The 13,239-nt window shown below is 26.5% G+C and overlaps 1 protein-coding gene across 1 annotated transcript; it reads right to left on the reverse strand.

The window, feature by feature from the left end:
- Positions 1-1,609: 1,609 nt before the first annotated feature.
- On the reverse strand, positions 1,610-10,532 carry LOC135926267 (guanine nucleotide exchange factor for Rab-3A-like). The gene is made up of 11 exons (XM_065462073.1): positions 10,447-10,532; positions 10,232-10,403; positions 10,031-10,126; positions 8,063-8,140; positions 7,266-7,668; positions 6,959-7,077; positions 5,914-6,096; positions 3,086-3,171; positions 2,554-2,653; positions 2,072-2,141; positions 1,610-1,764 (listed from the first exon to the last, which is right to left on the reverse strand). The coding sequence occupies exons 1-11, from the start codon at positions 10,485-10,487 to the stop codon at positions 1,694-1,696; spliced, it is 1,419 nt and encodes a 472-aa protein (XP_065318145.1). The 5' UTR covers positions 10,488-10,532; the 3' UTR covers positions 1,610-1,693.
- Between the last annotated feature and the right edge of the window lie 2,707 nt (positions 10,533-13,239).

Consider the following 13,239-nt stretch of genomic DNA (forward strand, 5'->3'; position numbering starts at 1 on the left):
ATGTAATATTCATTTGTACATATAAAAATTCAAATTTTGTTAGTCAGTCGCCAGTATAAATTACAGGGACCCGAACCGTTATTTATAACGGTTCAGTTTGGTTACGTATGAAAAATATTATAATGGTTACGTTTTGGTTACGGTTCTTAAGAAAAAATTTACAAAGGTTCGGTTCAGCTAATTATAAAGGTTCATTACGGTTAGAATTTTTTTTTTATTGAAGCAACACCATGGTCTAATTTATTTTTATTATAAGAATCTATAAATTATATATAAAAAAATATATAAGATTCAAAATAACTCATTTTTAAATATATTATAAGTAATATATTTTCTAATATAAATGGATTCATATTTGTTGGTTGTGACGATAACACATATTTTAGCCTCGAAAAGGCCCTTTCTACAGAAACTTGTGTTTCGGAACCGTCAGTACTACAAGAGCAAGTTTATATAATCCTGGATATTCAAATTTTTTTGATTCCTAAAATATAAAAACTGAACGGTTTAACCTTTTTTTATAAAGGTTCTTTTTACTACTTCAAAAAATAATTATATAGGTTCGATTACGGTTCTGATATTTATAATGATTTAACGGTTCGTTACAGTTCACTAAGGGTCCCTGATAAATTATAAGAAAGCATCTTATGATGTAACCTATTTTAGCAAAATCAGATTAAACATTTTTTATGGCTTTTAAAAAATCGAGTGAAAGAATAGGAAATACTACGTCAATAAATTATTCATAGATGTAGGAGAAAGAGAAAATTGGATATAACTGATTATATTTAATATATACTATCTAACATCATTTGGCTTATATGTAAAATCTATTTTCAAGTGCGGGAATATATCGACATCAGTTGTATATAGTAGAATTCTTACTTAAAGTTAAGTTATATCCACCATAAAATCTCAAGGTATCTACTGTTAAGGTTCACGCTCATTAGTATATACTATCCAATGACATATAATAATACCTAGACTGACGATTCATTCATTAAAATGCATTTTTAAGCGTCGTTAAAAGCAAATCAGCTGGACCCGCCATTTTGGTAACCTTTATAATAATTATTTTCATGTTAAAAACTAATATTAAATTGATAACTTACTTTCTTATTATCTCGATGAACAGGCAATTCTTTAATAAAGTTTGCATCAGATATAATATAAAATTAGGCTCTCGTTTAAAATTTTAATATTTATTACAGTAACCAAGATGGCGTCTCTAGCTGATTTGTATTGATGTACACTTTTAATGAATGAATCGTCAGTCTAGGTATTATTATATGTCATTGATACTATCTATATATTGTTTTGGTAAAAAATAATTTTCCAATTTATTTTTGTATAAATGTTGCGACTTTATTGTAAAAGAATAATGATTGAATAAAATTTGGATATAATTTAAAAATTAATAATCCGATTTCCATAAAATTATAAAGCTTTGTAAAAATGAAAAAATAATTTATTTATTGAAAATTTTTAAAAATAATATAAATATATTAAATAAGTGATACAAAATGCAAAGAAAATTCTTTATAAAATATATATATACACAATTTTATAATTGAATATCTTTGGAAGACCAAATTTATAAAATCTCAATTTTATCAAAATATAAATATCTTTTTTTTTAAATATAAAATTAATAAATAATTTATATGAACCATAAAACTCATTAATGGAGGGGTTATAAAAAAGAAAATTTGGCTAGTGACATTTGTTTTTTGAGGTTCATAATCTCCCAATATATCTCTTTAACTATAATATAAAAATATGTTTTATTAAGCAAAAATTTCTTGTAAATTCATCTAGCAAACCCTTCGAATTATATACATTTTTAAGGAATTAACATTTTCTTAAATTAAGAGTGAACGCTTAGATACAAAATCACTAGTGAATTAAGAGCTGATCGATCGCGATCCCTAATTTCCAATTACGATAATAATTTAAGAATTATTATTTAAAAAATCATTTTATCTCTTTTAAAATGATTTATTTCAGCTTTAATGAATTGGCAAATTATTTTCCATCCTATTTATTTTTAAAAAAATATAATCGATTATACTTTCAGTTTTGTTCAATAATCCGTTTTCAATGTATCTTATATAACTAAGCATGTCACCGACTGCAACAATCTTGGGAAAATATTTTTGTACGAAATAAATATTTGTAACACAAAATAAAAATTTCAAAATATAAAAATTTCATTTTTTAAAAAAAAATCTTATACAATTATTTTCTGATATAAATTAGAGAAAAACTATAACGGTAAATTTGAATAGTGTTGTTAAAAAGCCAGATTAGGGTCAATTTTAACGGCCCGATTAAGGCTACATTATGTAAGCCTAAAGATTTTGCTCAGAGTTAGCAGAAATGGACTTTTTAACAATACCAAACTTGAAAAATAATTTAATCGTCAAGGCTTCAGATGTATTATTGCCTGATCAACTATATTATAACCTTATTGACTAAGTATACTTAATAATAAAAAAAACTGTTTATAAAATTATGGAATAATTTGCTTAATAAATACTAAAATAATCTGACCCTGTTTCTAGTGGATTCGCCAACATAATAAAACGGCCCAATTTCTTCCAGTTTCATTTTGTAAGGGCATATTTTAGTTGTGTTAGTTAGCGAGCATTGTCTATCAAAAAATAACATTATTTATTTTACCTTTACCATTATAAATAATAATATCAGTATAATAATAATTGATATAAATTTAAAAAAAAAATCAGTATTTAATTTATCAAGTATAAATATTTTTTTCTTTCGTTTTTTATGTATATTAATAAAAATGACTAGTATAAAAGTTAAAAACAATTTTAAAAAGTAACACATGAATCAAACAAAATAATAAATATAGCCCTAATTATATTAAAAATATTAATATAAAGGACATTTAGTAAAAATAATGATAATCTTAATTTAAATTTATCATGGATTTCATCAAAACTAAGGCAGATAAGGTGGTATTTTTTTTAATAATTATGTATCATGTTTGCTTCATTTATATATAGATGAATAATTTATTTTTCATATTATATATAATATATATATATATTAAAAGTAAAACTTTGGTATATTGGCATCCTCATTGTACAAATTTGTTTCTATTGTTAAACAGTTTTCCTTTAAAGCCTTGAGCACCTGAGAACTTAACTTAAATTATTTATTTATTTTTTAAAAAAATGAAATGAATTTCGATGTAATTCTTGTTCCTTCTTCATATTTAGCGCGAATTTGTGGAGAAAAAATAAGCAATTTGCATTCTCCCCCGCAAATTCACGCTAACTGTGTATGAGTAATTAACCCGCATTCATTGTTAGCAAGAATTCGTGGTAAAGTACGCAAAATATGCTGTATTTTTGTAAGCTTCGCCGCCAATTCGTGCTAACTATGAATGCAGGGCTATCCTACCTCATAAATGGACCTCATAAATTTCGGACAATTTTGTCGGCAACTTTTGAACTACTCTAATTTATATTAGGGCTGTGCCGATCAGCAATTTTTTTTTTACCGATTTGATATTTTTCTCATATACATATAAAACCGATCTGATATCGATCATATTAATTATTTAATATTTACCACCGATTTTAAAAGCAAATGTTATAAAAATAAATAAAAAATCTAAATTTCCGTGCAAAAAAAGTAATTGTAAACTATAGGTAAAACAAAAAAAAACACAAATCTCGGACAGAAAAACGCGGACAAAAGTATCTAGGACACCTTTCTTATTTAAAGTATTTTTAAAAAAATCTTAAATTTGAGGAATTTTAGTCTAGGACATATCTGTCGGGGATTTCATTTTTAATTTCACAAAAGTTAATAATCACATTTAAAATTTGGGCAATGTTTATTAGGATTGCTGTGACTAGTCAAACCTTTTTTTTTGTTACAAATAATTGCATATTTAGAGCCATTCTTACTTAATTAAAATTTATTCAATTATTTTTTTATAAAACATTTACAAATAAATTTAATTTTGGGTTTCTTATATTCGTATTATTATAGTAAAGGAAAAATTATGCCAAAATTTTCTTAAAAAAAATGCAAAGCTATATTAGACACAAATCTACCCGGATGTCCAAAATAACCACACATACTACACCTTCTACTCCCGCGCCTTAAGATTAGGAATAGTAAATTAGAAATTAATAGATGCTAGGAAAGTTAACACTTGTATTTAAATTGAGTGTTTTTTAAACAAAATCGCATAAAAATGGAAGAAATATCTTCCATATTCCCATTTTGATTTCAAAATTGGTAATCAAATTGGAAGCAATGATAATATTTCCTCTATTTTCAGCAAACTTTTTAAAAACTCAACTTTAATAATAATTGTTAAGTAGTTGTGATTAGTTTTTTTAATTTATAATTCTCCTTTAAACTACTTGTTTTTGTTTTGGTAATGACATTCAAACCTTTGAACTACACTAATTATAATTGTGAATGACATTATATTGGTCGCAAATTTTATTATTAGAAAGATCGAATTTCATTTTATATTTTCGGTGAAAAATAAATTTTATTCTTTATTAAAATAAATTTGATGTTTATCTTCCTCCGAATATTATGTTCAATCTTCAGAAAACTACAGTTTACTTCTCTAGCATCCATTAATATTAATTTCGAATTTAGTTTAAAAAAAAAATTTTCTAAGAGATATAAGCGAAATTCCAAACCTTATATTACTCAGAATGAATAAATAGCTATATAAAATTTTAGGTATATTCATTCATTCAGTGTATTTTTTTTTAAAAAATGTTTTCAATAATGTATATTGTTTACATTCATAACGTAATCCTCTAAATGTTTTGATTAATATTAATAAAATCCTAACTATTTTTTTTTAAATACATAGGCTAGATCTAATCTTTTTAAATCGGCAAATATTCGTCCCGATCGGTTACAATAGTTAAATATGGGCAGAGCTCTAATTTTTTTAAAACATATATTTGGATATAAATTTATGTAATTCAAGGGGAAAGGAAAAGTGTTTGAAATTCCCAGGGTTATGTTATAAGTTACAACTTCCATCAATGCTGGAATAAAAATTCCGAAAGAAAAAAAATCAGGTCTTTCAAAATAAAAATTAAAAAAGCGCCAGAAAACTTAGTTAAGTTTTATAAAAAAATTTGCTAAAAAAAACTCCAGGGAAATAAAGTATATCCTTTTGTATCTTCTAAATCTTACAACATATAATAATTATTGATAAGTTAAATATAAATTAATTTGTGAAAGATATTGCTCACAAAATTGAGCAGGTTTTTTGTTCTTTAAAAAAAACCGCTGTTGTTTAAATTGATTAGTAAATACTAAACAAAAACGCTAAATTTATTTTCCATTTTTGTTTTTTAACGCAAAGTAAAAGAATTTATCGATATGGACGATAATGGCATTTAAAAATGCTGCATTATTTGAAAAATCCAAGAAAATTAAAATGCCTCAATTTGTAGGAAAAAAATTACACTTGTAAGAAATAATAAAAATTCATGAGTGATACAACGACATATAATAATACCTAGACTTATGATGCATTCATTAAAAGTGTACATCAATGAAAACAGCTGAGGACGCCATTTTGATTACCCCTATCATTATCAAAAATTTTAAACGAGAGGTCAATTTATTTTTATGCCTGACGCAAACTTTATTAAAGAATTTCCTGATCATGGAGATATTAAGGAAAGCAAGCTATCAATTTAATGGTAGTTTTTAACACGAGAATAATTACTATATGGATTACCAAAATGGCGGGTCCAGCTGATTTGCATTCAATGACGCTTTCAAATGTATTATTATGAATGCATCGTAGGTCTATGTATCATTATACGTCATTGGTTTGATATTAAATTTACTCCGATTCAGATTTCTTATGAATAGCGAAAAAAAATAAACTTGTATATTTTTGAATTCAAGCGCTGGCAGTATATCTTGCTCGTATAAGCGCTTGATGAATGGATTTTCGTGTTGACCATCTTGTACCGTCGAGGAGCCGTTAGATTCGGACCCATTACTTTTAGCTACAATATTATAATTTCTATGCCACGTGACAAATTCGTCGAAGTATACCGGATCAACCTTGTTCAAGAAAGATCATATATATAAATATAGTATTTCAAAAGCTGTATCGTCCGTTCGCGAACGATGTTTCTTTTTTTTTACCATACACAACCAAATCCGCCTTACCATCGCCCACATTAAGTTTTTGAGGAAAAAATTCTAAAAAACCTCGAAAATTGGGCAAATCATTAATAGTGACACAAACTGAGCGTTTCAAACGCTGCTTTGCAAAACGCAAATAATGCATTTCAAATGGCCTCGTGCAAATTGGTAAAATTACAGTTTGGCATTAAGAATAGATTGGCTTTTTTTATTAATCTTATTCTTCGGTTTGTAATATTATATAAAAATGTAATATAAATAACTTTACTTATAATCTATAAAGGAATATTTAGAAATTAAAGAAATAAGAAGGCAGACGATAATATAATTTTCAAAGACGATTCATTTTAGAACTTATTTAAAATTTGAACCAACGGATATTAATAAAAATGCAACCTCAATTTAAACAAGGGGCCCGTTAAGTTATTTTTATTAAAAAATTACAGCAAAACGTAAACGCTTAATTTGTGTGTACTATTATATGAAAATGGATGGCAAAATATTTTCCCCACCTCTTGTCCCCCTCCACCCCCCCCCCTTCTTTTTTTTGAAAATGTTTCTCATTTTTTTCAAATTCATATTAATAATTGTGATATTCAAATTATGCACAAAAAAAAGCAAGACTAGAAAAGTAAATATAACATTTTTTCGAGCTACTGGTCAATATTATATAGATGAAGTTAGTGCAGGACCAGCGGGATGGGACAGACGTTCTAATCCTGTGCGCGTATTAGATATAACCATATAAACCAAAAATGATTACTATTTTAAAAAAAACCTCGTAATTCTCCCAGGTAATGGCTCCTATTTCTCTATTATTATAAAAGTCATTTTCTTTGGATGTAAAATCGTGATGGTTCATGGGAGACGAAGCATTTAACATATTTTGATACATATCTAAATTATTTGGTTTGAAAATGTGAAATATAAAATAATCAATTATCTATTTGTCTTTACAAATAAATACTCATGTCACGCGCATTTCAAATTATCACCTACATTATAAAAATGATCTTGAAGTGTGACAAAACTCACTAAAAAAATTATAATTTTATAATAAAATATTGTAATATATATTCTCGTACTTTTGTTAGGTAGACTATTACTCTTACAATCGTGGTGCAGAGTATTACGAGAATTCAAAGATGTCCCATGGTTTAAATGAAAATTTTTCAAATTATTATTCGCCGACGATTTGTTTTTCATCTCGATAACAGATGTAGACCTCTTGTGACCGGGTAAAAAACGGATCCCCCCTATCTTCTTGTCATTAGCAGCTGTACCACATTGACCATCCACATTGGAATTGTCACAATTCGAGGAGTTATTGTTAAATCGATGACAATCACAGTTTTGATTGAGGTATTTGGGGTTATTAGTTTTGTTGTTGTGCAAATGAGCGTAATGCATATTCTTATTCCAGTTTTGGGGGGTAGAATGCAAAACAAGCGCCTTTAAAGCATTAACCTCGGCTTCAAGAATGTCGATCTAACGTTGCGAAATTTTGATTTGTTAGGTTTGGTGATAAAAATAATATATGTTTATTTTATCCCTCACCTTTCCAATCTATTTTTTTTATAATCTTTTAAGCCTAATTTATACTAAACACGTTATCTTTAAGTGCTGCGATATTTAATGCAAAGTCATGACAGCTGATTCAATTTTTTTTAAACTAATTTAATATTTTGCAATTGCATTGATATAATAGCGAATTCAATAAAGAGGTTAATGATTTTTCTTAAATATTATATATATTTTAGCTTTATCTTAAATTATTTTTATAAATGACTATCATAATGCTGTGTTGAATACAACGCATGAAGATAACGCGTTTACTATAAATGAGGTCTCTTTTTTTAATTCAAATGCAAAATAATTTTACTTTATATCGAGCTTCTAGATATTTCTTTTCACTATTGACTCGTCTCGCATTCGCGTCTTGTACCATTTTGTTAGCTTCCTTTTCATAGTAATATTCAAAAAAAATTTTTATAATAAAGTCGAAATATAATTTAAAAAGAGAAGAAAGACAATAAAAATAAAACTACAAAAATAAGCCATAAAATCAAATGCAAATAAATAAGAAAATTAATTTTTGAACACATATGACCAAGAGTACATTCTAAAAAAAGAGATTATAAATATTAAAATAATTAAACATTAAATCTTCCTGGTTTAAAAAATGAAAATTGAAACTCATTTTCATAGCGTTTTTTTCTGAAAATAATGTTGTATTTTTGATAGCCATTACCCGGCACATCATGCACCACCCTAGTTAATAATCCTAAAAATATCAGTGGCAACTTGAATTTAAAAAAATATAAAGAATAAAAAAATAGAGGTAAAGATAAATCTGAATCTTTTGTGTTTCCCATCATCTATTGGATAAAAGGGCATCATTTAATTTCATGAGAAAATCATTCTCATTACCAGGGAAGAGGTTTCAGAATCCATCAACTTATTCCCGATTGAATCAGCTTGAAAGATAGTTTTGAGATCTACTAAATATAAATGTCAGCTCATACCTACTATCACAAGTAATAACAGAACTTAGAAATCTCGAAATTAATGGAGAGTAACACTAACACATATTTAATCCTTCCATGTCTATGGTGAATGACTAATAGCATTTAAAAACCAAATTGGAGTATTAGGCTTATCGCTACAAGTGTATTATTTGAAAGAATCATCTCTAAAATAATTTGCTAATGAATAAAAGATTCCTTATCTATTTTAACAACAAATTTGGATTAGGTATTAAATATGGGTGCACAAGACATGCATCTTGAATCACTCTGGAAAATCTGTCTTCAGATTGTTAATCTATCAAACTTGATATAGTAAATGCTTTCAGCTAATAAAAACGCAACATAATAATCCAGTTTTTCCAAAAATATAGAATTCTTTAATTACATACAATCTAGCTATGGAACACCATCAATATTATGTTACCAAAAATGGAAAACTCTCAGTGTGGAGACTTCCATAAAGTGATCTTCTAGGTCCACCCTTGTTCTGTTTAGCACTAAATAAAATAATTAAGATTAATTGTGATCTTAATCTGAATGTTTGGTAATTAGATGATGCTACAGTCTCAAGCCCTATAAATGAAATAAATAAAATCCTCAAAATTATCCCTATGATTGGGTTAAGTATCAAATATTGTGCTGAAGTTGATCATAGTATAAAGTGCTTATCCTATTCCTAACCTATTTGAGATAACCAAATTTGACAGCTATTCTTGGTGGAATTGCACTCAATGAAAATAATGCCAAAGTTTGGCATTAATGACTCTCATTACCTTAATTTTTGTAACTCTTCTAAATAATAAAAATTTGGAAAATAATTATTTATGATCATGTACATTTTCAAATGACAAGTTATTAACTTGTATAAAATTTTAAGATTTATTTAAGCAAAATTATGGGATGGAAATATGATTATTAAAATTATTTTTATAAGAAATTTTAATAAAGTTCATAATAATCTAAATTTTAAAAAATTTACTAATATAAATGGATAAAATTTTAGTGTAACATTAAATCATTAATGGTATATTAACTCTAAATAATATTTTAAAATTATAGTATCCATTTAAATATATTTAAAAATGAAGTATATAAGCAGCTAGACTAGAACTAATACTTTGTGAGATAAAATGACAAATATAAATAGAATAGGTAATAAATTGCTAATTAACATTTATATTATAGAGTATTTACTAGTGAATTTTATTTTAACAATTTAGAAAAAGAATGATATTAAGCTTATAAAATGAGATAATTTAATTTAAAAATATCTATAATTGAGTGGAAATTAATATATTTAATGGCTAATTAATTTTATAAACTTCAAAGAGTGAGGCAGTCAAATCCTGTAACTCTTTTTGAGTCTGCTCTTGAGTATGGATCAATATTTCACACTTTTCATTTTTTGATTTCAATTCCTAAAATAATTATAATATAAAAATACATAATTCAATATTTGTTAATTATGAAAATATTTTATAATTGAATTTATTATAAAAAATAATTCTTTAATTTTAGTATACTGATTGTGTCTCCTTTAATTTTTGCTTTAAATTTTGGTATACATGTACATCATTAAGTTTTTCAGTCAAATTCGTTAAAACATCACCTTTCTCAATTGTAAGTATGGGCTTTCCGATGCTATTTTTTAGGTATTCAACATTTAAATTCAAATATGATCTTAAATTTGGAATGCTTAAAAAAATTAGAATAATAATTGCATTTAAAATTAAATTACTTTTCACATATATCTAGCGTATTAGATCTAGACCTTTTCATATCATAAACCCCAAATTTCAAGTTGTCATTAAATGAATGAATGGACAATATATTAAAATTTTTGGTTTATGTTAGATACTTTTCCTTTATTCCATATACACTTCTTCCTCATCAGTCATAATCCTAAATTTCAGATATTAAAACACAAAATTTATGATCCCAATATTCACAAGAGACCTTTTATTATACGATGGACTACCCCCCTTTCCTTGGGTCTAATATAGTATCAAATGGCAAATTCAATTAATTTATATAACCTTCAAAAATTTTAAAAATAAAGAATATTCTAATCTAATAGCTCTTTCCATTATTATCCCTTTATATATATAAATCCATATTTACACATATTAAATTAAAATATTTTTGTCAATTTACTTTGCCTATTTACAATATTAACAAGTATATATATATAAAAACTTTATAATTATTCATCTTATTATACTTAATCTATTTATGAACCATTCTTGACTATCCATCATTACCACATGCTCAGTATCTAACTAGTTATTTTAAATACTAACTATATATAGGCGTAGCCAGGGGCGGACTGGCGACGTTACGGCCTCGTGGGCATTTTTTTATAGCGACCACATTTTTATGGGGGCTTCGTCGACCGGGTTTTCTTAAATGGCTTCTTTAAATTATATATTTTTATTACTTGTTATTTTTTATAGGTTCAAACAATTTACATTTTAAAAAAAGAAAAGAATAATGATACGATAATCATATATTTTATTTTAAAAAATTGCACATCCAAAATCATATTCATTGAACACATAAAAAAATATTCATTGCACATATAAAAAAATATTTATTGCACATATTAAAAAATATTCATTGCACATATTAAAAAATATTCATTGCAAAAAAAAATATTCATTGCACATATATATTTTATATTAGATTTACAAGGATATTGCACTATAAAATCAAATCATACATCACATGTTAGATATAATATAATACATACTCAATATATAAAATCAATTAGTTACACATATAAAATTATAACGATTATACAATATTGCACAAAGAATAAAATTGTTGCACTTATAAAATTAGAGATTATATTGTAAAAGATATAAATAATATTTAAATAAATGAATTAATAATATATAATTTTTATGTTAATAAATCTCTCATTAACTTTGAACCTTTGCGTAATAAACAAGAATATCTTCTATTTCAATCTGCGATAATAGTTCTCGTTCAACTGACATCATTAAAAACGTTTCTAATTTTTCTTGGCCTATATTAGCTCTCAGCCTATTTTTATAATTTTCAATTTGCTAAATGTTCTCTCGTAATGAACCTGCGTAAATGATAAAGTTAAAATGTATTCATACGCCAAAAATAAATTAGTGTATGCACTTGTATGCATATTGTACCTCTTAAGAATTTCATACACGTATATTAAACGATTGTTACATTTATCACACTTCGAGTTATTATCATATTGTAGTGTGCCATCTTCTTCATTCGACTCCTCACTTGTACATAAGATATCATCGTCCGTTTCATTTAATTCTGCTATTAAATCTTTGAATACACTAGAAAATGAACACAATTCGTTATGTAATTTATCACTCGATATATTTGCCAATTGCGCCAGTTTTATAAAGGCCATTTCAGAAACTATTTATGTCATCAAAATGCCTTGGATGCAAATATCGCACATTCAAAATAAGCTCTCTATTCGTAGAAAAGCGTTCCGACAAACTGTTTATAATTTAATCAATTATAGGACGAAATACTTCAACCCTATAAAGGTCAATCGATTCTTGAGGACGTTCATCCTGGCCTTCATCACTATATATACTCTTTGCTCGTCCTATTCGAATTTTTGGCAGAGCAGTCTGTACACAGATACTCTCCGGAAGCTTTAAATATGAAAGTGTTTCATTTAAATCAGAAACCATTTTTATTGCTTTATTTTGAATGGATGTAATAGTTATCGATGACAGAAGACTTAGCATCTTCTATCATCTTCCATGCCGACAAAATATCCAAATTTTTGGTTTGAAGATACAATGACAACAATGGCCCAATTATTTCAAAAATTTCTAAATATATTACAGCTGTACTAAAAGTCTTAAATTTACATAAATTATCTATCAACGACTGCGCTTCTGATGAGGTTTTTGCCTCAAATGATTTATTATCTATTATAAATCGAAGTGCACTTATCGTTATTGGAAGTAAGCTCTCTTTGCCATATATCCATTTAAGGGCTTTTCACGTGCCCACCACCTTGTCTCACCTATTTTTTGCAGCCATCTCAGTTTATTTTGGCCAGTTGAGTTATTCTGTTTCACCCAAGCGTCCATCCTTTTATATGATTCACCAAAGAAAGTTGCTAGTCTGTTCAATAATCCAAATAAAATTTTGCCTTCAATATTATCGCATGAATCACATATACAGAGATTTAAATGTGACTATAACACCAAATATACAAGCTACCTGGAGCCTCTTGTCTAATAAGAGCTTGCAACCCAAAAAATTCCCCCCACATATTTGCAGCACCATAAAATGATTCTCCAATTATATTACTCATTTGAATTCCATGTTTTAAAAAGCATTCACTAAAGATATCAAAAAATTCTTTTCCAGAAGAGTTCGTAACTTTTGTATTGCAAAAAGCCTTTCTGTTATTTTACCATTATATATGTATCGTAGGCAAATGGTTGCTTTATTATAAAAGCAAATGTCTTGAGTACTATCCATTTGCAAACTAAACCGTTTGTTACCAATC

Source organism: Gordionus sp. m RMFG-2023, chromosome 3 (assembly GCF_954871325.1).
Source record: "Gordionus sp. m RMFG-2023 chromosome 3, tfGorSpeb1-WG-v2, whole genome shotgun sequence".
Classification (NCBI taxonomy): Eukaryota; Metazoa; Nematomorpha; class Gordioida; order Chordodea; family Parachordodidae; genus Gordionus; species Gordionus sp. m RMFG-2023.

What these genes read in the sequence shown, in the direction of transcription:
- LOC135926267 (XM_065462073.1), bottom strand. Translation starts at nt 10,487, where the DNA reads ATGAAAAGGTCTAGATCTAATACGCTAGATATATGTGAAAA. An exon ending in ACGCTAGATATATGTGAAAA is followed by an intron (nt 10,404 to 10,446) that starts GTAATTTAATTT and finishes AATTTTTTTAAG; the next exon opens with CATTCCAAATTTAAGATCAT. An exon ending in ATTATTGAACAAAACTGAAA is followed by an intron (nt 1,765 to 2,071) that starts GTATAATCGATT and finishes TTTATATTATAG; the next exon opens with TTAAAGAGATATATTGGGAG.